This window comes from Patagioenas fasciata, chromosome 7 (genome assembly GCF_037038585.1).
Source record: "Patagioenas fasciata isolate bPatFas1 chromosome 7, bPatFas1.hap1, whole genome shotgun sequence".
Taxonomy (NCBI): domain Eukaryota; kingdom Metazoa; phylum Chordata; class Aves; order Columbiformes; family Columbidae; genus Patagioenas; species Patagioenas fasciata.
The window spans coordinates 28171026-28195580 of record NC_092526.1 but is presented as its reverse complement, the minus strand read 5'-3'; the positions used below and the strand labels follow the sequence as shown (position 1 = coordinate 28195580).

Here is a 24555-nt window from a genome sequence, read left to right as displayed (position 1 = left end):
ATCAGATGTGTTCACACCCTTGTTTCTAATACAACAGTTGGTATGAGATGTCAAAGGAAAATAAAGCGTCGGTTTGAGTATGTATAAACTTATTGTCGCATTCAGAGAAAGCAAAAATAAATGAAGTTCCAAGTGGCAGCAAAATATGACGAGAATAAAAACTGATCAGAAAGAAGGGAAAATAGAAAAAGTCCAAAAGTGGAAACCGTACAGGAAAAATAAAATTAACTGGATTAATTCTAACAAGTGGCTGAAAACTGTTTGAGCACTGAAAAAATGAGTTATATGTGAATACTGAACAAAAGGCATGAAGCATATTGAGAAACACTGAACAAATACATCACTGTGAAGGATGCTGCTCGAGAGTCCTCAGTCATTCCAATTTGATAAATACAGCACAAACCAATATTTGTTCAAATTGTGCCCAGTCCTCAGTCACACATCAGCAATTCTGCGCCTTGCTTATGGTGCTGTAAAAACAGAGACTTTTTTTGTTCTTCAGCTTGGCACTAGAGCTGCTTCTTCCTTCATCTTAGGCACAATAGTTATTGAAGGATAAAAAATATTCATAGACATTAAAATTTAGGTCTTGTGCTTTATGCAGGGGAGGCTTTTCTGCTTGCATCATTACCGTATTGATACGCTAACGATTTTTTTGTTGGCAGAAGTGCTACATGCTACTGAAAATGGAAGACATGATAAAATCGTGCACAGAACAGGCTGACAGGAAAGCCCTTTCAAAACAGCTGTGTTCGCAGCAGAGCAATTTGATCTCCGAATCATGTGTATCTCCAAGTTGTATCTTTATAATCTCTGCGGAACCTTGTTAAGAAGTGCTGCTGCACAGCCAGGCTGAACCAGCACTGAGAAAGGTCAAGAGCAGTACAGGAGTCTCTTCACGCCACTGCTCGTAGACACAAAACCACGTTGTGATTGCCAGAGGGACACCCTGAATTCTGAATCTTTAAAAGTCGTATTTCCTGTGCTTGCAGGGCAAATATCATGGTAATCCCATGCATATAGCAGTAATCATCTCCAACTGTTTAAGAGAAGAACGAAGAATACTGGCCGCAGCTAGCATGCCTGTACAGGTAATGAACTATATTTTGTTAATCTGCTCACGTGCTTTGAGGAACAAATCCTGTCCTCTCGTTCCAACAGAGTGATTTGTGTGCACGAGGAGTTGCCAAATGGTGCCCTTTAAACTCACGTTTGTACTTCTTTAGTGGCTCTACTGCCGCAAACATTGCTGTAAGTGTCACAGCTAATCTTCAAAGACTTTAATCTGTGGGAAAGGCTTGAAAAATATTATTCTTTGTAAATATATTTTAAATTATGCAATGCATCAATTCATATTAATTATGCCATGCAAAAGACATTCCATCTGATATGGTACAAAGGCATTGATAGTTTTCACTTTTGAAGAAATAAACTTAAAAATTACATGTAAAACTTATTTTGGGGAAATTGTTACATGGTTAAAACCCAGACAGAATTTTTAGGTCAGATGTGTTCTTTTTAATCACCTGTAGATATAATACATATTCTTATATGAGCATTGTGACATGGGTCTTTTTCAGAAATCTAATATCTTTCAGTTTCTTGAATTTGCTAGGTGTTTAATGTTTGCAGTATACCTGCACCCTTTCACCTTCTGGATTTCAAAGTTAAAGCAGCATGTTCTTCAAATCTGTGGAACTAAGCAGCTTTGTCTGTTTGCACCAGTCTTCAGCCGGTTGAAGACCAGTTTCTGAATCCCCTCCCTATGCAGGAACTCGCTGTACAGTTACAGTCACTCATTATTCCTCATCCTCCCATTATCTGTTCCATGTGTTCCAGGGGCCACTGGAGAAATCTCTGCAGAACTCCGTGGTTTCGGAACGACAACGGAACGTAGAACACAAAGTGTCAGCCATCAAGAACAGCGCTCAGGTATTTTTTTTGTGCTGTTTGCTGTTTATGCAGCCGTGATTTTCATACATACCTGAACTATCTCTAAGCTGGGTTGCACAAATAGTTTTGATGACAAGCTACACCAACCATCTTTCATTCTTCTGAGGACCTCAGTCCAGACCAGCTACTCGGGATATACCTGCATGCTCAGGTTTTCACAGCTGCTCTGGGTTCAGTGTGAGAGCTCCCTATTTTAAAGCTATCACACTCATCCTCATGCAGACCACCGAGTGCAAGAAGAACATACCTACTGTCTCTAAAAAAGATGTGGGGTTCAGTAGATGTATTCCTGTAACTTTACCTCTTTCAGTTGGGCCAGCAGTAGCTACCCTTTGGGACCTCTGAGTCATGTACCAAGACTGTAGTAAAGCTGAAAGCCACCTAACTTAATTACATGTTTTGGAGATGTGAGGGGAGAAGAACTCTGGGAGCTGATGCTAACAATTCTCCAGGAGATTCCTATACAGGGCAGAGCCATACCTGTAGCCGTGTCCCACAGAGACCTTGAAAATTCAGACCTTGAATACCTGCCCATTCAGTTGAAGGCCAGATAAGAATTCAGATTATTTGTGGCCTTTTTGTCGTCTCACCTCTCCTTTCAGCTTTGTAGCAGTCTCAGTGCAGAAGTCCCTGGGCCATTCAGGAGCAACACTTCTGGTATACTGGACAGAGGTCCTAGTAGTGCTCTCTCATCAGTGTCTCCCCACATGCGGAAGAAGGGTTAGGGAGATGAAACCTCCTACAAGGACAGGCTGGGCGAGCTGGGGTTGTTCAGCCTGGAGAAGAGAAGGTTTCACAGAGACCTTATTGTGGCATTTCCGTACTTAAAAGGAGACGATAAGAATGATGGGGACAGATTTTTTAGCCGGGCCTGTCACAATAGGACAAGGGGTGATAGTTTTAAACTAAAGGAGGGGAGATTCAGGCTGGACAGGAGGAGGAAATTTTTGCCCCCGAGGGAGGTGAAACCCTGTCCCAGGTTGCCCAGAGAGGTGGTGGATGCCCCATCCCTGGAGACATCCCAGGCCAGGCTGGATGGGGCTCTGAGCAACCTGGTCTGGGTGAAGATGTCCCTGCTCATGGCAGGGGTGCGACTGGATGAGCTCGGAAGGTCCCTTCAACCCAAACTTATTCTGTGATGCTATGAAACCCTTAAAAGGATAAAGCTAGCTTTAGGAGAATGTGATACTAGATCTCTATCTACATATAAAGTCATAAGGGTTGCAGAGCAAAACCAAAGCTGCAACAGCAGCCAACCATTCTGCTCCTTCTGCCTGGGGGAGCAGCACAGACACCCCTGGAAAAATAGCGAAAATTAGAACGATTTCTAGAGACAAGGGTTTTTTTAGCGGGTAATTAAGTTGAACACAGAAATCAGCCAGCTCCTTGTGTATGTAATTTTGTATCTTACACATATAATTTAAATGTTTAGTCTCCAAAATAAAGAGGAAACCAAAATGGCTAATTCTGTGTGTCCTAATTTAGCAAGTGAGGTTTTTTGGGGTTTTTTCACAAACACTTAACATGCATATCTCAGGGAACTGAAAAGGATTGTTTATGAGTTGTTGGCAGAATCAAGGTTTCCTCTGAAACAAACCTTCTAAGTAAAACAGATTATTTCCTACAGTTTTGTTTTCCTTCTTTTGATGTGTCTTTTTTTTTTTTTTGTATTATCATTGTTTGGTTACTAGAAAACACCTCCTAAACTTTTTGCAGTACAGATGAAAACAAGCCCTTGCAAAAAGCCAAAGCAGCAAGAATGTTTAATTTCTTCACCCAAAATCTTAAGTAATTCTCTAAATAAAATCTCTGAACTCTGCTCCTGTCTCGTGCTTCACCTTTCTTGGCTTTGCGCACCCCATTTCCATTTCCAGTAAGTCAATGCAAAATTATCCATTTGCCCTGCTTTAAAGGTCCAAGAAGAGAGTTACATTACTGGCATAATAATTTCAATTTCTCTCAGGGAAAATGTAATCATTCTTACTTTCCAGTACGTCATTGTGTCAACTACTGTTTGACTGTGGGAGAGAGGATAATAGTTGGCTTTCTGAGCAAGTAAAATAATTACGTAGTTATAAATGTGCACTTTTAATTCAATTGTCTTTTTAAAAGTTTACAAGTTAGTAAACCAGACCTCCTAAAACCGTTTAGGGATTTTCAGCTTATAGGAAAGGAAAATACTACATTATGCATTTGTCCCTCACAAAACAAACTCCTTTTTATGTCACTGTGAATACCCAAATAATTTTCTTTTCTTTTCCCTGGGAAAGATGACTGATCAAGATGTCAAATACTTGGAAGACTTGCAAGAGGAGTTTGACTTCAGGTATAAAACAATACAAAGCTTAGGTAAGAGTTTTTGTAATACTTTTTAGATTCTCCAGGAAATGGCTGATTCCACAGATAGACCCCAGCATAAGGGCTTTTGTGAGCATTACCTCAGATAATAGATGTAAACATAAAACCCAGATTTTTAGTTTATATAAAGTTATTGTCTTGGAACACAATTACTTTTGGGGTTAAGAGGGTTAATAGGATCTTGTTGAGCAAATATAGAAATTTTCTGTAGATAAGTTGCATAATGGCATGAAAAGTAGTAGTCTCCTTAATTTAAATAACCTGTTTTTCAATTTCTTCCCCTTGGACATGGCCCTTCCTTGGCAGGATGTAGAAGAGCCTCTTATTTCCCAGAGTAGAGTTGTTCAGAAGTGATTTTTTTAGCCTCTAACTTGGCTTTCTGTTCTTTTTTTGACCACAGTGGTGGTAACCAGCTGGTAAGCACTCTGAATGCATGTTTGACCAGACTGCGATGGTTGAGATCCGCACACAGCAATAGCCCTGGCAGGATCTCCTTCAGAAAAGAAACTGAGGTCCACTTGTGTCAGCTCAGATATCTTCATATTATCTCCGTCTGAACAAGCAAAGACTTAAAAAGGCTTAAAACGTCCAAGTTCTTTAACATGCCAATATGTTTAAGGCTGGATATATGGCTGGAAGAGATCAAGTTTCCATGGTTCAATGAGTCATTAGTCATCAGGCCAGTCATAATTACTGACCACGCAAGATGACTGCAACCTGCCCTGCTTACAAAATAAAACATGCTTATATAAAAAAACAGGGCTTCAAATTTCACTATGTCAACAAATGCTCTAAACCAGCACAGCCAGCTTGCAGTACCTTAAATGTGCACGAGCAATTGGGTATTGAAACATCTACCCAAATGTAACAGGCAGGTGTCAATCCAGACCTTAGCAGAGACACAGTTGGCACCAATTTCTTTTTTGAAGGTAGCATGAAAGATGCAAGAAGAGCAAAAGGGGCAATAATGAACGCAGGGCAACCTTGGGGAAGCTTGAAATTAATGCATGATCCAGAGAAGGAAAAAAGTAACAGGGAGGGGGATATACCAAATACTCCTGGCTGCTGCGATCCCCACAGCAATGAGTGCTTTATCTCTGTTTCAAATGCCCAACCTCCATTCTCTCAGCCCCAAGAGCTTTAGTCTTAACTGCTGACACCACGAGCACGTTGCAGTGGTGCACAGATCAATCATCGGTCGAAGCCAGATGTACATAATACACCTGAGCATGCAAAAAAATAAGAAATTTCTAGATTTCTAGGTATCATCCTTATGTTTTCTACCTTCTCCTGTTCCACACACATCTAAAGAGTGGAGTAGTAAGACCTTATCTTAAACTTGTACTAAAGTTAGTCCATTCAAACAAAACACACTATTACGTAATCTACTGATGTCTGTAATCAATTATTTTGCTACTTCACGCCGCGGTCTGGTGGTGGTTTTTTCCCCTCCTCCCTTTATAAGCATGCACATGCATCCACGTGCATTTATACTGATTTTTTTTCATCCCCCTACAGAGCAGAGCGACAAAAACAGCGCCCTCATTAAGCAGGAAATGTTGGCCTTGCAGGCAATGCTCAACACTTTAGACTACAAGAGAAAGGTCAGTGGCATGTTCTGTCGTTTGTGGTTTGTTCGCTTTCTCCCCTTATTCCCACACCGAATACCCAAATGCATACGTGTGCTTTTTAAAATTCTCCTCTCAGAAGGGCAGACAAATAACACAGGAGGTACAAATCCACAAAAGGTTTTGGGTGGGTGGGGGTGATTTTGAGTAACAGTTAAGAAACTGGCAGTTAAGCAATGGCTCAATCAAGGATAAGGGTCTGCACACCTTAGAAAGGAGGTGGGGATGTCAGCTCACAGGACCTCTTATGTACTGCACTAAATGGATAACTTAGTTGTCAGTTATTGCTTTTAAAGTATGCAACAGGTATTCAAAGTATATGTAATCTAATAATGGAAAAAAATGAACCAAACAGAATTTTAAAAAAATAAATAATAAACAAAACAACCACCAAAAAAACCCACCAACCTCCCACCCCCCAAAAAAAAAAATTATACTTTGCTTTGCTCAGTAACCAAGACTTGCAAATACAACAAATATTGCCCTGACCACTTCTTTGCTGGCACAGAAAACAGTACATTTAGGCAATTTGTTTGAGTCTATGTGCTTTTTACAGATACAAGCAAGCAGCAAAAACAAAACAAAAAACAAAACAGTGCCCTGGATATGATACAAAACAAAAGGAGAACTTTTTGACCTTAGCGGTATTTGTAAACATCAACTCCTTGGAGATGTTATGCCCACAGAGAATACAACAATTCTCCTTTCCACCCCCCCAAAAAAAGAAGTTTTACTGAGGAAGAGCTCATATAGATTCGGGATTAATTATCAAATCCCACGGGTGGTGAATCCAGTCACCTCTGAATTAAAGAGAATAAAGCTGGGGGGAGTAAATACGGTTAGTTTCAAAGTAATTGAAAGAAATGCAACCAGCACTTCATGCTAATCGCCAAATCGCGTGGCTGTGCCCTGCGGTCGACGTGCGACACCTTTCCCATTTGACAGGAGGTGCTCAGCAAAATAGGGCGCGTGATTCACGAGATCGACGTGCTGATGAGCAACATGCTGACCGAGGAGCTGCTGGACTGGAAGAGGCGGCAGCAGATCGCCTGCATCGGGGGTCCGCTCCACGGCGGCCTCGATCAGCTCCAGAACTGGTAAAAACCAGCCCCGCGCTCACGTTTCCACCCAAAACCACAGGAAGTTTGCTGCGTGCAAAACAAGCATTCCTTTAGATCCGCTGCCTTGCCACAGCGGCAAATTCACTAGCAGCTAAGCAAGTAAATAACAACAACAACAAATCTGTTTTGGTGGATAATATTTGCTATCCAGAATAATAATTCAGAATCATTAATAACAGCTGCTGAGCCTGAGCCATGGCAGTCACTCATTTTTTGCTTTGGCAATTGTTCCAGATAGATGATACATACCCTCTCGGGAGTTTTATTTTAGTAAGAACTGACTTTGTCATTGAGGACAGGGGGAGTTTGGTCTCGCAGGATATAGACGCCTTATACTTTGACTCACTAGGTACATCACTCCTCCAGACTTCAAACTAGGGAGGAATTGAACAGCAGGAGTCTTTGTGGTGGCAATTCTAAAAGCGATTGCAAATAAAAAAGAAAATGGCATTGTATTTTAAAATATAATGCAGCTAGAGAATGTCAATGTCCTGGTTATTTCTCTTCCAAACTCATTTTCTGGAAAATGTAAAGAATAAGAAGGAAAAAGGAAGGAAAACAATCAAGAACCCTTTCAAGTTTGAAGAAAAAAAAGTATTTTTTTGCTGCCCTCCCCCCATTTTTTTTTTTCACTTTTTTTTTTTCCCAATTAAGATGTTAAAAATTGCTTCAAAAATGTGATTTTATACACATGCACCCTATTAGACTGTTAGCAAGCATGTTTGGATTTTATTTTCCTTGTTGCTTTTACACTTCTTCAGTATTGGTAACTTGCTTATTGTATATAAATATTATCCTTTTAAAGAGCACATTTTGCAAAACTACTGCACTGTAGGAAAGAATTAAAAGTGACCCAAGTGCCCTGCATGTAAAAACATCACCTATATATATTTCTTCCAAATTATCAAAAATGGTGCTCCATTGCCATTGATGAGGCCTGTTGTGTAAATATTTATATTTCAAAATAAAGTAGGCAATTTGCCTGATATATTTTTATACTCCTGTAAACAAAAGATGGATGGAAGTGAAGTGAGTTTGGATAAAGCTAGAAAGCACCAATCAGTCTCAATTCTGATTTCCCTAAGTAGGAACCTCAGGAGCCATTATTTTCTAGGAAATGGTTTACTTCAAAGATCGCAAACTAAATTTTTTGTCTTGCTGCAGCTTTACGCTGTTGGCAGAGAGTCTCTTTCAAGTTAGAAGGCAACTGGAAAAACTGGATGAACTGTTGACCCGACTGACATATGATGGGGACCCTATCCCAGTGCAGAGACCTCAGCTGCTGGAAAAAGTCAACTTTCTGCTCTACAACCTTTTCCGCAAGTATGTAAGCCACTGTCAACTTACATAATGCACTGACACTAATTTACTGGCAACAATGAGACCACATTGTTAAAAAAAAAAAAAATTATATATATATATATATATAAGTGAAGTGGCAGGTGTTAATTTGTTCCTTGTATTTCCTCTTCCCCCATTCCTCCCCCCCAGCCCAATTCACTCTTCTATTAATATATAAAATATTATCATCATTCCTTGTGCCTTTTGTACCGGCTATACTAGAGACATACCTCAAGTGACTATTTGAAACCAAAACAAGGTCAATTTTTTTAATTAAAAAAAGATAAAATGATTGTTTCATTTAATTGGAGCCAGGCTCTGCATATTTTCATACTCTCTTTTATGGTTCTGGTAAAAGTCTCAGTCTTCCAGACTTTTATCAGCCTGATATTTTAGGACTATGGAATTTGTTTTGGTTTGACTTTTAGTTTATTCCAAATATCCATTTCTTACGGGAACAACTCAACTGTTACTTAGACCACTGGATCATGCTGAGAACTGAGATTTGGAACATATATCTCACACTTCAGCAGCTGTAGAGAAACAGGTCTCAGAGATACCAGCACTTTTGGTTTTTCTCCTATATATAGCTGTTTATTTATGAATATTCCTAACAGTATATTTGTTTCACTTCTTTTCACACAGTTCCTTTGTGGTCGAAAGACAGCCCTGTATGCCAACGCATCCCCAGAGGCCAATGGTTCTTAAAACGTTAATACAGTTCACTGTTAAATTAAGGTAAGGAAAGGTAATCTGATAAAAACTCCTTCATAATCCTAAATGCCTAATCTGTTTTCAGATTGTAATAATTTCAGATACTTTAATGTGGAGCTACTGCTCTCTAATATTTTCTAGTAAGAAGTTTATTCTGTTCATATTCACTTGTCCATTTTCTGTTTTGAAGGTTGCTGATTAAATTGCCGGAGCTGAACTACCAGATCAGAGTGAAAGCAACTATTGACAAGTAAGAAAACTTCAAAGGGAGGATATTTGCTCTCTCCCTACAGCAACCCAAGGTTTTCTAATGGCTATTCTCTCTAATTCAGCAGTTGCTCAAAAAAAAAAAAAAAAAGTTAAAACATCAGGGTAATGCTTGTCTCTTTCTTTTTCTTTTTTTAATGTGGAAGATTTATTTGTGTTTTCTTTAAAAAAATAACCACTATGTCTAATTGACATTTTGAAATTGGAGGCAAGAAGTCTATTTAAGATTTGCTTCAAGGCTAAATAGAATTTGTTAGTCTGAAGAAGTAGCATCACACAAAAACTTTAGATAAAGCTGTATTTTGAGCAATACCCAGCACTCTAGAGCCAGCTCGGTCACAGATAGCTCAGGGCACCCTAGCACGATAAAAAACGACACAGTTGCTGTCGAGGTCTGATTTCAAAAATCAGCAAAGGCGACCCAAGTCCTCACCACCCACTGTCCCCAGGTCACAGCCACCTTCTGTGGGACCCTAAGAAACACCCTGAGCACACAGTCCTGGGTGTTGGCCCAAAAGAAGGATGGAAAACACCAGGAGAGGAACCAGGACTCTCTCCAAAGCTGCATGCTAGCCAGTTTTCTTTAGTTTAAAAACTGCAGTTGTATTGGTAATCCAAATTAACTTTGACAAGGTAAAATCTACTCTGGGGATATGTTTCTCAGTACAAGTTATGACTTACGCATTCACTGACTCACAATCTGTTCTTTCCCCTCTTCTATTTTAGGAATGTTTCAACTGTAAGGTAAGAAAATAAAATATCATGTTTCTTAAATTATCCAGTACAATATTATTTGAGTGTGTAAGCGCAACGTCTTCCACAGTAATCGCAGATTTGTTCTGTGCGGAACGCACGTGAAAGCAATGAACATGGATGAGTCCGCAAACGGAAGCCTGTCAGTAGAATTTCGGCATTTGGTAAGTTTGACTGCTTTTGTCTTGTTGTGTGCCTCTGGCAAAGAAATGAAAGATTCTTTAAAAACTATGCAGGGAGAACTATATTACTGTCAAGTCTACGCTCATTTTCTTTTTCCTTACACAGAAAGTTTATTCTTAACCTCTTTATCCCGTTCTGTACTTATCCCTTCCATAAAATAAGACTATATATTTTCACAGAAATGACAAACCAAATCCTAATTAATGCCATAAAAAGAAAAAACTAGTCATGCTGAATTACATCTTTTCAGAAACTGAGTTCTGTTAAAAAGAAGAAAAACAAACAAACAAAACAGACAAACAAACAACCACCACAAAATACCACCACAATTGTCTAGAGGAAATATGGGGTTTTTTTTGGCTTAACCACGGATGCAGGGCCCCAGTGTAGTCTTGCAAAAGGAGATGGAGATTGACAGTCTTTAGTTCTTTTTTTTTTGTATTATACACTTTGCAAACATCCTAATTAACACTTTGTTACATTAACTTACTTAAGAAAAAAATATTTAAAAACTATCAAAAGATTATTCACTGAACAGACTTTTCAAGGCATATTGTCAGAGCCTTAATTACAGCATATTTGTATATTGTAAATTAAACTTTATTATATGAAGCACATCAGGGTTACAAATGAGGTTCTTTACGTGTACTTCTGTCTATAGTTTCTTTGGCACATAAATATCTTTTTGTTTTATACAGCAACCCAAAGAAATGAAATCAAGTGCTGGAAGCAAAGGAAATGAGGTTTGTGCACTTATTTTACATGTTATTTTTGGTTACTCTCCCAATTATTTCAGATTGGATTTTCTTTAAATCCAAGGGCAACCATATGTTGTTAGATTTTGAAATATACATTATTCTTATAGTAAGTATAGGACCCAATTATCATCTGATAGTATAATGAGAACTTTTCAGAACTACTCATATAAGTTTTAATTACATACCTTAAATATTTATATTTTAAAAGTTACAATAGAAAGTAGGAAGTAATAATATGAATGTATGCAATTCCTCTTGAAGGCTGCCTTTTCGGTCATTTACATTTTGAAAAAAATAAGCTTTTTGAGTTTTTTGCTGAAACTATTTCTCCTATACTAACTGTCCTTTGAATATATATCCTGTTGGCCAAGTTTACAGCTGAAGTAAGGGTATAATCATATTTGCATCAAAGAAGTTTGCTTGCCTCAAGCAGGACCAGTGTGCTTAGTTCACCAATACTCATCCAAACCCGGTGGTAGATTCCCTCTGGTGGTGACAAGATGTGGTGACATATTCACCCTCACAAACCAGCAGGTATTTGCAGCACCCAGATTTCAGAGACATGCATGTACCTCCTGGCAGAGGAGCTTAAAATCCATATGCTCTTGCTTTGTGGAGAACAGAAATCAGCATTATCAGCTTGCGATCAAGGATTCAGCCTTGGCCGAGGCCACCAGGACAGGGCCACCAAGGCCACCAGTGTCTCCCAAGGTCACTGAAATAATAAGATGCTTCTGTGAATGCATCTACTGACCTAGGAGGTGAACCTGCCTGTACGGAAGTGAGGTGTCTCCACACCCATGTAAATTTTTTGCACAGTAGAAGTGCTGAGGGTAACGTCGTATTGACAAGTTTAAAAAGAAATTTTTTAAAAAATTAAAAAAAAAAAAAAAGCCAAAATCGCTGATATCACAGCCTAAATAAGTGTAGCTATACAAGCACAAAAGTTATTACCAGCAGTCTTTAAGGTGCGATGATCAGCACGGAGAATTTTCACCAAAAACCTCCCCCAGAAGGTACTTGTGAAGGCCTCACACGGCGTTTCTGAACGGAATAACCCGCAACCTGGTTAGCAAGACTGAAACTCCGGGCTCACCTCCCAGCTACTTTGCTACTTAAAGTCATTTGCATCAAGACAAGCGAAGGCAAAAACGTAGGTGGAAAAATGTTGGTGCTCTACTTTTGATAGCATTTTACTCCCACTTTCCCACATTGGGCTTTTCTAACTATATAAAATATAGGGCTGTGGAGAATTAAGATGGCTGAGCTGTGAGACAGTTCACTGGTAACTGATTTCCTCAAACGGCTTCTCCTTGGTCAAGTCACAGTCTGAAATCATCATTAGCATGAGCAAGTTTTTTGATTAACAGTGACTATAATAATTGAAAAACTTGGTTTGCGTACAGGATGTTTAGTAAGCTGAGAGTGCATTTGTTAAGTATGAGTGGCCTCATAAAAAGTAAAAAAAAAGTGGAAACTCTCCGTCTTTGACATTTGTCCTTTCATGCAGATATGTCTTTTTGCCTAGATGATTTTTCCATAACAAAAAAAATGAAGTTTTTGCAAAATCATAACGGGGCGGGAGGGGAAGGAAAGTGTAATCAACCGTTTTCAACTTTATTTGAGCTCATTTGATGGTTGAGTATTTGATGTAAAAGCCTTCAGGTCTAAGCTGGATTTTCCGTTTACAAGGCAGATTTATTATTCAGATGCGTGAGGATCTCCTGCAGTCTCAGCCCCTCATTTATACAACTATCTTCTGTTGCAGTGTCCTGTATGAGGCATTTTCCTAAGGAATAATTTTATTTTACGTTGACTGAGAGTAGAGTATTTCAATAAATTGAAACATTTTTATTTAGGATTTTTTGTTTCTCTTTTAGAAAATCTGACACAACAAATATGTGATAGACAAAAATAAATAGGAAAAGGACAAACAGATTTTTATGCTTTGACTTCTGGGGATGGAAATGTATTTCAAAAGATGTTTCCCCAAGGAGCAGAGATTCAGATCTTTACAGAGCTATACTAGTTTGTAATCAACACAAAACGCTTGTACCGCAAACTTTAATCAAATAGATTTTTTAAAATCAGATTTACTTTCAATTAATGATTTAGGTCTCTACTCCTTCCGTTAGTAGCATCTAAGGACAGTCACAACAAACCTGTTGTAAAATGGGGTCCTACTCATCATTAAAGCTGTGGCTTCTTGTTTCTATTTTGTTTCTCCCTGAAGTTTAACATCTCTGTTTAAATTGGAATCATCAATCAGTGAAGAAACTTTAGGAAAAGTTGGAGATGATATTTATCAGACACAAAAACTAATCTGTTAACTTCTTCTGCACAACACTGTTTAAAAGCAACATTTTAAACAAATTAAAAGCAGAAGTTAAGAGTGTTGCTTTATCAATGTCAAGGGGATTTTTAGATTCATCAGAAAAAACCACCAGTTCTGGACTAATTTCATGTCAGCGTTTAACAAACTGACAATTTACTTCTTGTCCTGCTCTACTTATATATTGGATATGTTTTTTCTTGCCAAATTGTGTAATCTGAGCAGTGGGACCACTGAACCAGTGCCAAATGCCACCTGTGCCCTCCCAGTTTTCCAACCCCCTCACTCCCGCAGGGCCCACACATGGTGACCGAGGAGCTGCACTCCATCAGCTTCGAAACGCAGGTCTGCCTCTACGGACTGACCATCAACCTGGAAGTGAGTATATAAAAAGCATTTTCCAGCACCTTAGATGAGAACAGCCCCATGGCACCAGACTACAGGTACGTCTGTCCTGGATTTTATCGTCAGCAGTAACCATAAGCAGACAGGAGATTTTCAGAACTTCGGGACAGAAAGTAGTATGCACAGGTTTACAGCAACATTTTTAGCCCTTCAGAAGCTCAAATACTGGCTGTCATGGTAATTTTGTTACGCTATGCAAAGGTAATACATCTTACCGAGCAAAGACTGTGGGATCCATTGAAGTCAGTGACAAAATCCAGTCACAAAATCCCTATGCACCAGCAGGCACATCCCTCCATTACACATTTTAAGTTAACGTCTTAGAGAAAGTCTATGATACCAACTGCAAGTTATAGGCTAAGGACATCCCTGTGTGCCTAAAATGGACCTTCAGGACCTCTTGTAGTGGTAAGGACTGTCACAGATCACTCTTCTGGCTGCCCATACCATTGTCATAGAATCATTTTGGTTGAAAAAGACCTTTAAGATCATCACATCCAGCTGTTAACCCAACACTGCCAAGTGTGCATCTAAACCATGTCCTGCTCCACAAGCTGAAGGGGGTGGAGGGGTGGAGGAACAAAAAACAAAGAAAGAAGATGCTAAAAGAAAAAGCATAACTCAGCACTAACACTTTCCATAGCAGCATTTACATACTGCATTTGTTCTTTCCACCAGACCAGCTCTTTGCCTGTGGTGATGATTTCCAACGTCAGCCAACTACCCAACGCCTGGGCTTCTATTATTTGGTACAATCTATCAACCAATGATCCTCAGGTATAAGCATGTAACCATTTAGAACTTCCATGCACTAAACACTATGATGAGACTATCTGCATTTGTTGGATAGGCTTTAAGCACATTTTCACTGTCTTAATAAATGATACTGTGAGAAACATCCAAGGTGCACATACATTCTTGTGCTCCGTTTCCCTCTTCCCTTCCAACTCTGCCTGGGCACCAAAGTGGACCTTGCTGGGTGGCTGCAGGTGGGACAGCCAACACTCATTTACCCCAATTTGTACTAATATATACCGATATATAATACAGACCTCCCCTTTTTACACTTCTGGATTGCGCTCAAGCACTTGCAGACTTCTTTGGCAGCCTGTACCATATTTGATGGTTGTTAACTGTCTAAACAAACTACTAATTCTTTTGCAGAATTTGTCTTTCTTCAACAATCCCCCTGCTGCCACTTTAAGTCAGCTCTTAGAAGTGCTGAGCTGGCAGTTTTCGTCATATGTCGGTCGTGGACTCAATTCTGAGCAGCTCAACATGCTGGCGGAGAAACTTATGGGTAAGACAGTAGAAATATACAGATTTTAGTTGCTCTTGGGTTCTTATAGTTGATAGTTAACAGGCAACGACTTTAAGCATGACCTCCACTCCCAGAGCTGCCTTCAAAAATGCCACAAAGACATTTTTTTTCTTTAAAGAAAGGCACATGTCAGCTTATTCTTACCACAAAGTGATTCAACTTCTGAACTCCCAGACTGCTGAGCTGAAGAAAGAGGGCATCAGAGTCACACTGAACTGTGATGTTATTTTGTTTCCTTAGCAAGTAATTTATCTCCTGCATCTCAAACAAAAAGGAAGTCTTTTTGCTTGCTGATGGGGTTTGGTTTGGGTTTTGTGTCATTTTAAGTACCTGTTCTTGTGGGTCTGTTTACTTCTGGGACACATCTTTCACTGGTGACAGCACAGCAAAGAGGCCCTGTAACTGCAATAGATGAACCATGGAATACTTTGATGTGACTGTCCCCTGGAAGGGAGAGGACTTAGGAGAAGCTGCAGAAGAAAATAAAGCCTTATCTGTTTCTGGAGAAGAAACAATTATATATCATGAGCTGTAAGAAACCCCAAGCTGAGGGGGTAACAATGCCTCTGCTGTGGGGCAAGAACATGAGCATTTGTCAGAGACCGGGGGGGAATCTTTGCTGTTATTGCTTTCAAAGACTGGTTTCCCTGGGTGACAGTCACTTGCTCTGATGATTTCTTGGAGATTTCTTGCTTAGTAGGGGTAGTGGATTAGAGAGTTGCCATTGTAAATCAACAACAATCACAAGAAAGAAAAACTAGATTGTCTTAAAATATGGAAGCTCAAGATAGAGTGAAGGCCAAGAGAAGTAACACACGGGCTACAAACTGAAACCGAGCACATAGTTGCAGAAACAAAGTCCCAGACTAATTTAGGCAAATATTCCCAAAATTACTATTATCAGCTGCTTCAAAAGGATACAGCAAAGCTGATGTACAGCCCCTAAGCATGCCCTTCTTAATGCCTCTCCAAGTCTGGATGTAATGTGCTCCCCCCTGCTAACCCACAGCTACACAGATATCAACCTTTGTCTGTTTCAAAACTACAGAAAAATAGATTCACAGTTTGCCTTTTTTTTTTTTTTCTCCCCCCCACCCCTCTCAGGACAACAAGTCAGTTACAATGATTATCAACTATCCTGGGCAAAGTTCTGCAAGGTACAGTTCTGAAAGTAAAACCAGACTCCTCTTGCTCTTTCTACCCACACGTTGCTTTACTCTGTCTCTCTGGCGCTACTGATGAGATTCCCATTTGCCATACGTGGGACACATAGCCCAACACAATCACATTCATTGTAAAAAAATTAACTGTGAAAATAGCATTTCCAGACGTTTAAAGCTTGAGCTAAGAGATCTACTCAGTTACATTGCTACAGAGATCAGAAGCGGCCATCACAGCATGCCCTATATATTTCTGTAATGTAAATTTCTGCTATCAAAGCGTGCATTTTTCATAAAGCAAGCAGTAAATTTTTTCATACGCTCAGTTCTGACCTAAATTATTTCAAGTTGGTGATATATCCAGTATCTTTAATGTGGAACAGAAAGGTTTTTGAGAAGAGTAAACCCATTTTATTCATATTCACTACATTATTTAGACATATATAGAACCTTGGAAGGAAATTCAACTTTTTCATCATTTCTCTCAAAAATGTAATTTCATAACCAGGAAGAAACAAATGTGATTTATTTTTTTTCCTTGAAAAATGAGGTGCTTCCAGTGTGTATCTTAAAAACCAATTGTTTTTGTATCAGGCTCAGAGACATTACTCAAAACAGCAGTTCACATTTTTCATTCTCGCTTGAACAAACTAGATTATTCTTAAGAAACTGAGATGGCCATATCATGTGGATATTGGTTAACAAAACTCTCACAATTCTCTTGTGTGTTTTTTTTCTTTTTAACCATTAGGAACATTTGCCTGGGAAGTCTTTTACCTTTTGGGTTTGGCTTGAAGCAATCCTGGACTTAATTAAAAAACACATCCTTCCTCTTTGGATTGATGGGTGAGCAACAAGGAAACAGCTGAATATTGATCTCTCTCTGCTTTGTCTTTGTTCTTTATTAAGCTCAGTTTTAGCTACGCTAAAACTAGAGAATTTGTAAAGAACGTTGTACTTCTGTCTCCCTTTTCCCATTTATAACTTTCTGAAATGTTTGCCAAAAGGGAACACTATTGAATCTCTCAGAAATGCAGATTTAGATCTGTTTATCAGTTCTGTCAGTGGACAGTCAAGTACAGTGATAAATGCCATCCTGCTTCATAGCACTTCGAGCTCAATGCCGCAATCCACACATAACTCACAGGAATCTTTCATCAATAGCTCCAAGACCTTATAAAACTTTTGTAACCAGGCTTTGAACACCTGTATAAAGTTTGGCCAGATGCAGTTGCACAGATTGAAGTCTGTATTTTTTTCCAAAAGCAAACCCTTTCTTTCCTGTTACGCTTCAGGTACGTAATGGGATTTGTCAGCAAAGAGAAGGAACGAATTTTGCTTAAAGACAAGACACCAGGAACATTTTTATTAAGGTTTAGTGAAAGCAATCTGGGTGGAATTACCTTTACGTGGGTGGATCAGTTAGAAAATGGTAAGTACAATCTTTGAAAAAGCATATTAACATTGAACTCTGCTAAACACCTGTAATGCAAGACCCACAATTTATTTGGTTTAAAAGTAAAATTCATGTGTATCATGCCTTAGTATGGTTTCAGCCAAGATAGTAATACAATATTTACTGAAACACAAACCAAAACTCTGACAGTCTACCTCTCAGTTCTTTATATTAACCATATAAGTTCATTAGGAGGTGCACCTGCTTATTGCAAGCTTTAAATTTCTTTCCACATGTGCAGAAAGCATAACTTGAAAGATACCAACATGGGTACAAACAGGTAAAACCCACACTAGTGTAAACTGCTAAAGAAAGTAAAAAAAACCTGCAGATGCTGATCTCCCAGGTACCAGCGGTTACGGCGCCTTTGTATTTTTATTTACAGGAGACGTAACATTTCATTCGGTGGAACCCTATAACAAAGGTCGCCTATCTGCACTGCCTTTCGCTGATATACTGCGCGATTACAAAGTGATTATGGCAGACAACGTTCCCGAAAACCCTCTGAAGTATCTGTATCCAGACATTCCCAAAGACAAGGCCTTTGGCAAACACTACAGCTGTCAGCCAAGTGAAGGTTTGGGCTCCACTGCTGTATTTACCCTTTCTGCAAAGCAGCTGCCAAGTCAAGAGCCTGTTTGAGGAATGGAGGGGGAGGAGGAAGGGAACAGATTAAGATGCCTCTTCTAATTGGCATCTGCAAGAGAACTGTTTTAATGCATGCCTGTCATTTAGACAGATTCATTTTATAAATATATCCCTGGTCTTGGGTATTATATTAGAGGCAACGACAAGAATTTTGAAAAGAAGCTAAGAAATACATCTTGGGGTAGAAAGAGTCAAAAAAAATAAGATTTTTTTTCCTGACTGATGCATTACAAAATTCAGTGCTCAGGCATTCAAATGAGATGAAACTGAAAAGTCATCCTGCGTATCAGCTTCATAATTTTGTTACACTGTAGCATGCCATCTCTTTAATTTCAAGGAAATTCTGTATTTTCCAAACAGCTTGGAAGACCTACTTTTATTCCAGCAGCATAACCCCTGGGAACTGCACTGGAAAACAGAAAAAGGCTAGACAAGAATGGCTCCAAATGTGTTCAGGCCCATGCTCTTTCTTGTCCAAGTCAGGCCAGTTCTGAATCAATCTCGCACTCTAAAAAGCCCTCAAAGCCTTGATATTTTTTAAGAGAGAATACACATTCTTCCAGACTTACAGTACCAGAAGTTACAACTCCATTTGAATTCAATTTTCTACACTACTCAAAAATATTTGGAGGCTACAAACTTTTTTTTCTTCATTTTAATTCAGTGGACTTTGCCTAATGCTCCAATCTGCTAAAAAATTATGTATATCCTTAATTTCATGCAGAAGACATTGCTGAAGCTGTGTCTGTAGAGATAAGAGTTCCACACAAGCATTTGCAGACTGAAATCTAGACGCTCAAAGTTCCAAGGTTGTAGAGCGACAGTATATTTGCTTTTGAAGCCCTGATAAGATCTGTTTCATCTGTTACTGTATTACATTCTGAGATGTCGATTCATATCAAGGGAGCACAGTCAATTACATGACTAAGACCTGAATTGAAAGACTAATCTCAGGAATTCCCCTCATTTTTATGGCTGTTTATTTGAGCATAAACAGGGAGGTTTCTTTTTTAATATATTAGGGTCTGCAGCACTTAAAGCAGATAATAATTGTCAAATAAATAATAAAATTACTAGTCAACATTTAATTTCTCTAATATTTACTTTTAGTCTCAAAGCCCTCTGATGGAGGAGGCAAAGGTTACGTTCCTTCCGTTTTTATCCCAGTCTCCAAAATGTAAGTACCCTTACAGATGTATTACACATCAAATGTTATTGTTGTTAAATTTACATACTATTTCAAAGTTTTCCCTGCCTCCCTTCCCCTATTCAAATAGTTTGGGATAGTAACATATTGTTTTTATTTAACAAAAGATTGTTAAAGACAAGAAAGGGAATTAAAGAGCTTCAGTGCTACAATGATTTTCCTATCCACGTGGCAAAACATTTGTAAAAATTGAATGCAGACTTTACAGTACTCTGATCTGTTTGTCTTTCACTGCCTCCTTTTTCTCTCCAGCTGGTGATATTATAGAGTCAGGTTTATTCTCTCTTCCCTTGGTCTTATCTCCCGCATTTTTAAACATATACCAGGTTGTTGGCCTGTGCCACCAGCAAGCCCTGTACAGGCTTAACTAACTTTATAAGCATTCACCATACTCCTCTGGTATGCATCAAGTGAGAGGGATTTAGGTTGCTTTTAAGATTATTTTTGTGTTTTTTTTGTTTTAAGCTTAAATGATTCTACAGATCCACATTCTCCATCAGATCTTCTTCCAATGTCTCCAAGTGTTTATGCCGTGCTGAGAGAACACCTGAGTCCCACAGTGATCGAAACTGCTGTACGTTGTAAACTTTTTCATTCATAAGTTAATACTAAGCAAATGGGACATGTACAACATAGATGTTGGTTACACAAAAGCTGCTTGTACAATTTGGAAAAAATAGAGCTCTTGATCACTTGCTGTATTATATTCTGAAACAATGGTGCAGCCATTTCCTGTTCTAAACGGGACAGGATGCTGCAAGCATCTTTGAAAGCTCTGTGTTACAAGAAACTGTCCAACATGGTGGCCTGTGAATCATGAATGTCATAACTGAAAGGTCTCAGAGTTCTTGCACAAAGTCTTTACACTGAGAAATGCATAATAATTACATTAATTCTGTAGACAGCATGAGGAACTTGAAAAACTTTTTAGTGCTGCAAGTTTCTACATGGGGTACCAAAGTGAGAAATCAAAAGTCAAATAAAACACTTCTAGCAAATAGAACCAGTATTCACTTAGTATACAGAAAGACTGGGAAAATACTGTACTAATGTCCTATTAAAAATATTTTCCTCTTTTACATATTGACTAGAAATTGTGTTCTGGATTATCGTGGCTTAGAGTCCTTAAGCACTGCTTTATACCCACTGAGGATTTGTTCTGCAGACTTCTATCCAGAAAACACAGCAGTGGTTTGGCTTTAACAGCTATAAAAGAAAACATCCTTCTCAATACTAGCTCTTTTTCTCTATGTTCAGTGATTTATGATCTTAAAATGGTTATGTATTTAAAAGCCTGTCAACTCCCCTTCAAATGCCTCTCTGTAAACACTCCTCCTCACCCACAAACAGAACAAAACTAAACCAGAATCCTGACTGTCAATGATTGGAAGCAGTTAAACTTTATACACAAATCGAAAAGTTCTTTAATATCCACCAAGCTGAAGATCTGTTCAAGAGCAAAATATCTTTTTTGGCTTCTTCACCTTTTTCTCTGTTAGCACTCTTGGCAAACTAGTTCTTCAGCTAAAACTGAAATACTAGCCTAAATGAAAATTCTGTGTTAAAACCTACTGCACCCAATCTGAGACATGTCCACACATGTTTGACATGTTTGGTTTATACACACAAAAACAGTTCTGACTTTCCAAACTGTGTTTGTGAGCTACGTACACATTTGTGTTTCCCAGAGTTTTGGTAGTGAAAAGAAGAGTTGGCTTTGCTTTTGTTTTTCATCAGGCTCCAAACATGTTTAGTTTCTTTTAGCATGCACAGTCATTCTCAAACCAGATCTGCCCAGAGCTTCCAAACCAGCTGTGACCACCAACATCTTTTGGGGTCGCAACCACACAAAAAAAGTGGGGACAAATTGGGAGAGTCAAATACAATCATGCTGCATTTTTTAAGGTTACTAGAGAAGTGGTTCAGTGCTGTTAGATAGTATAATAGGTGAATCTCTGGAGGCTCTTGCTAGAAGTGTTTTCAAGTTCTCCTAGAAATTAGGGGAGAAAAATAGTTTTGGAAGATGTTTAAAGAATTCCTTTTTCTATTCTATTTACCTCACTAAAAGGGAATGAAGAAATTATGGAGGTTGTGGGGTTTTTTTTATCATTCCAAATTCACACAACATGACCTACCCTGGGGAAGAGTTGGCTGAGTACAGCAAGCAAATAATCTGCATTATTAAAGCAACACTTTTCCTCCATGAGATGCCAATAAAAGTCATCACGTGAGGCACAGAGAACAGAAGTGAAATCTGCGGCAGGACAAAATATCCTACTACTCAACTCCATCTTAGCAAGAGATACTTTCTGCAGTCTTGCTGAATACCCTTCTATTCCCCTACCCATCAGGAAAACAAGGACTCCATCAAGAACCCTGCTATACATATCCATAGGCTGCAAGAACCGCAAAAGTTCATATAAAACACGTCATTTTTATCGCAACTGTTTCCCACAGCGTTTTCTAATGAGCGCTCCTATATTCTAAAAAGGACCAGAAAGAGGATCCTCAGAACCTTACCAGTTTGTACTACACTGTCAAAATGACGCTGCAGTCACCTTGCTGAGGTTTAATCTGCAGTTATTTCTGAATAAAAAGCAGTAACTACCATGAGACTAATATTTTCCTTCTTCTCTTCTAGCTGAGTTCTCCTTACTCAACTGACTGAAGTTCATCCTGGAAAAACCACAAATCGTGTGAACACTGGATGGGTTAAAGATGCAGTAATCATTTGTTTGTTTGTTCATTCTCTGTAAATCAGCATTTCCTGGAAACCATTATGTTATTCTTGGAGCTCTTTCTGTTATCAGTACCATGTAAACCAGGAATCTGCTCCCTAGGGATTGCAAACAGCCTCCTGCAAGTCAGAATTGCTATCCTCTCTGATAAAAGGCCAAATCCTTTCTGGCTTGGAGGTTGTGTGACTTCAGTGGAGTCCAGCAGGGATAAATTTTACTTGCAGAATTAACATCCATAGAATTGCTGTAAATACAAGCGTATAACAAAATGTTTGACTTCTGAGAACAGCATATAAGGATAACTGATGACATTAATACATTTAGGGAAATTAGCATTTATTATGTTAAAAAGTCTCTGTTTCATTATCATCTTGTATACCATTAGTTTAGCTTCTATTTTAAAGTGAAGATGCTCATCCCTCTGAGCTGAGATGTACCATAGGTGTCCAGGGTTTGCTTGTGTTCCAAAAATGAACTACCTTCAACATAGATCTTCATCTGCTACCACAGCAGAAGTTGTGGAAGGCAGGCAGGCTGGGAAAAGAACAGAGTTCCAGAAGTCAAACAGACACAAAACTGGTGGTGTCTCCATTTTACTATCTGGTAAACACAAACTGGGAAGCAGTTTTTTAAAATAGTTACTGAAGATCTGCAGCATTTGCTGACCGCTGGGCAATTTGTGCTACATGACAGAATGTTACATGCCTGTAAGAGACTCATTTAATAAGCAGAATAACTACTTTTTATGTAAGTTGTAAATTGCCTTTTTGAAGTATTCTCCCCCCCCCCCCAATATAATTCCCTTAAAACTCTGTTAATAGAATAATAAATGGGCAATTCCAAGGCCACTGCATTTCATGTATGCAGGCTTATTCAAGATTTAATTCTTGCCTACAGAATATATGGTTGAAACATGCAAAGCTCTTAAAATACACATGAAAACTTGAATGTTTGCACCTTACACTCTTCTTGAGTAGATACAAATCAGACAGGCAAGATGAAAACATAACCTCCTCGAATCAGTAAGACCTGGATTTTACTTTCATTTCTTCTTTTTTACTCACTTCTCTCACCCGTACTATTGACATTAGTTGAGAGCAACTGAATGAAAAAAGATGAGATACTTCTGTGATACACAGGAGTAGATTTTAAACAAGCAAACACATCTCTGTTCATTAATATGAGTGATCCAAAGCAAGCTGCAGAGAGTAAGTAACTTTTCCTCAGAAAGCATCATGTATAAATAATGTTCCAGAACAATGAGAGCAACTATGTATATAGTTTGGCAACACCTGTAATTTATATTACCAGTAAGAATAAAAACTGATTTTCGCTTAAAGCTGGATACCTGGACTTTGGTGGAATTTTTCAAGATACAACAAAAACGGTCTTGCCATCTTTTTGTCAAACTGGAAGCAGTAGCACAGGCTCCTAAAAAGCAGCAAACATAACTTCACATCGTATTATGCCTTTTCATTCTAGCCTGTTCTCACAATCCTAACACAAACAAAATGTTGGGTACCCTATACTTCTGATCACCTGAAACTCATGAGAATTACTGTAAAAAAAGGTCCAGACACGGCATGCGAATCCATCTTCTGTCTCTTTTCCCCCTGCATCCCATGCAATGCAACTCTTCCAGACTCTCAAGTCTTGACCTGAATACCATGCATTTTGTGCTACTGAATGGCATTGTCAATCGGATTTTAGCATTACAATTTCTACTATTATTTTAAAATAGATTTTCCAAGTGGCGGGTTCAACGTTTAATTGAAAGGTATATATACAACTTCAAATCAGTTTGCTGCTTTAAAGGAACATCGGAGTAATTTTCTGTAAGATAAACATATACACCCCAAGCCTCCTTCTATTAAAAAAAAAAAAAAAAAAAGACATTTTTTTCTTTATGCCACTATGAGTAAGAACAGGGTTCTCTAGTAAAAAGACGGAAGAAGAGAAGGGAAAACAACTGTGAAAGGGATGCCTCAGATACTGCCAGAAGAAACGAAACATCTGCTTTTAAGTACTTTTACTAACTGTGCTTGTGTTTTCACTGTGGTTTGCAGCAGAACAGTAAAAATAACAAGAAAAAAAATCACGTAATTCTTTCATGCTTTTCTGCATCACTGTTACGATTTTAATTAATCAAATGTAAAAAGTGTCAGTTACCTTCTACTACAGCTTTCATTTATAGCCACATTTATATCCCTTA

The 24555-nt window shown here is 38.7% G+C and overlaps 1 protein-coding gene across 2 annotated transcripts in view; it reads left to right on the top strand.

Annotated features, from left to right (window-relative positions):
- STAT4 (signal transducer and activator of transcription 4) overlaps positions 1–23688 on the top strand; it is a 37106-nt gene extending 13418 nt beyond the window's left edge. Inside the window, exons 4-24 of one of the 2 annotated variants that reach the window (XM_071811214.1) lie at positions 993–1091; positions 1840–1932; positions 4224–4302; positions 5830–5915; positions 6885–7036; positions 8225–8383; positions 9047–9139; positions 9306–9365; positions 10109–10126; positions 10206–10299; positions 11017–11061; positions 13703–13786; positions 14492–14590; positions 14978–15113; positions 16239–16291; positions 17046–17140; positions 17590–17726; positions 18136–18327; positions 19509–19575; positions 20106–20179; positions 22247–23688. In XM_071811214.1, coding sequence (XP_071667315.1) covers positions 993–1091; positions 1840–1932; positions 4224–4302; positions 5830–5915; positions 6885–7036; positions 8225–8383; positions 9047–9139; positions 9306–9365; positions 10109–10126; positions 10206–10299; positions 11017–11061; positions 13703–13786; positions 14492–14590; positions 14978–15113; positions 16239–16291; positions 17046–17140; positions 17590–17726; positions 18136–18327; positions 19509–19575; positions 20106–20179; positions 22247–22269 — 1938 coding nt within the window. In that variant the 3' untranslated portion in view covers positions 22270–23688. Of the gene's footprint in view, positions 1–992; positions 1092–1839; positions 1933–4223; positions 4303–5829; positions 5916–6884; positions 7037–8224; positions 8384–9046; positions 9140–9305; positions 9366–10108; positions 10127–10205; positions 10300–11016; positions 11062–13702; positions 13787–14491; positions 14591–14977; positions 15114–16238; positions 16292–17045; positions 17141–17589; positions 17727–18135; positions 18328–19508; positions 19576–20070; positions 20180–22246 lie in introns of both variants that reach the window. The other variant, XM_065841378.2, reaches the window with a different exon arrangement.
- Positions 23689–24555: the final 867 nt, after the last annotated feature.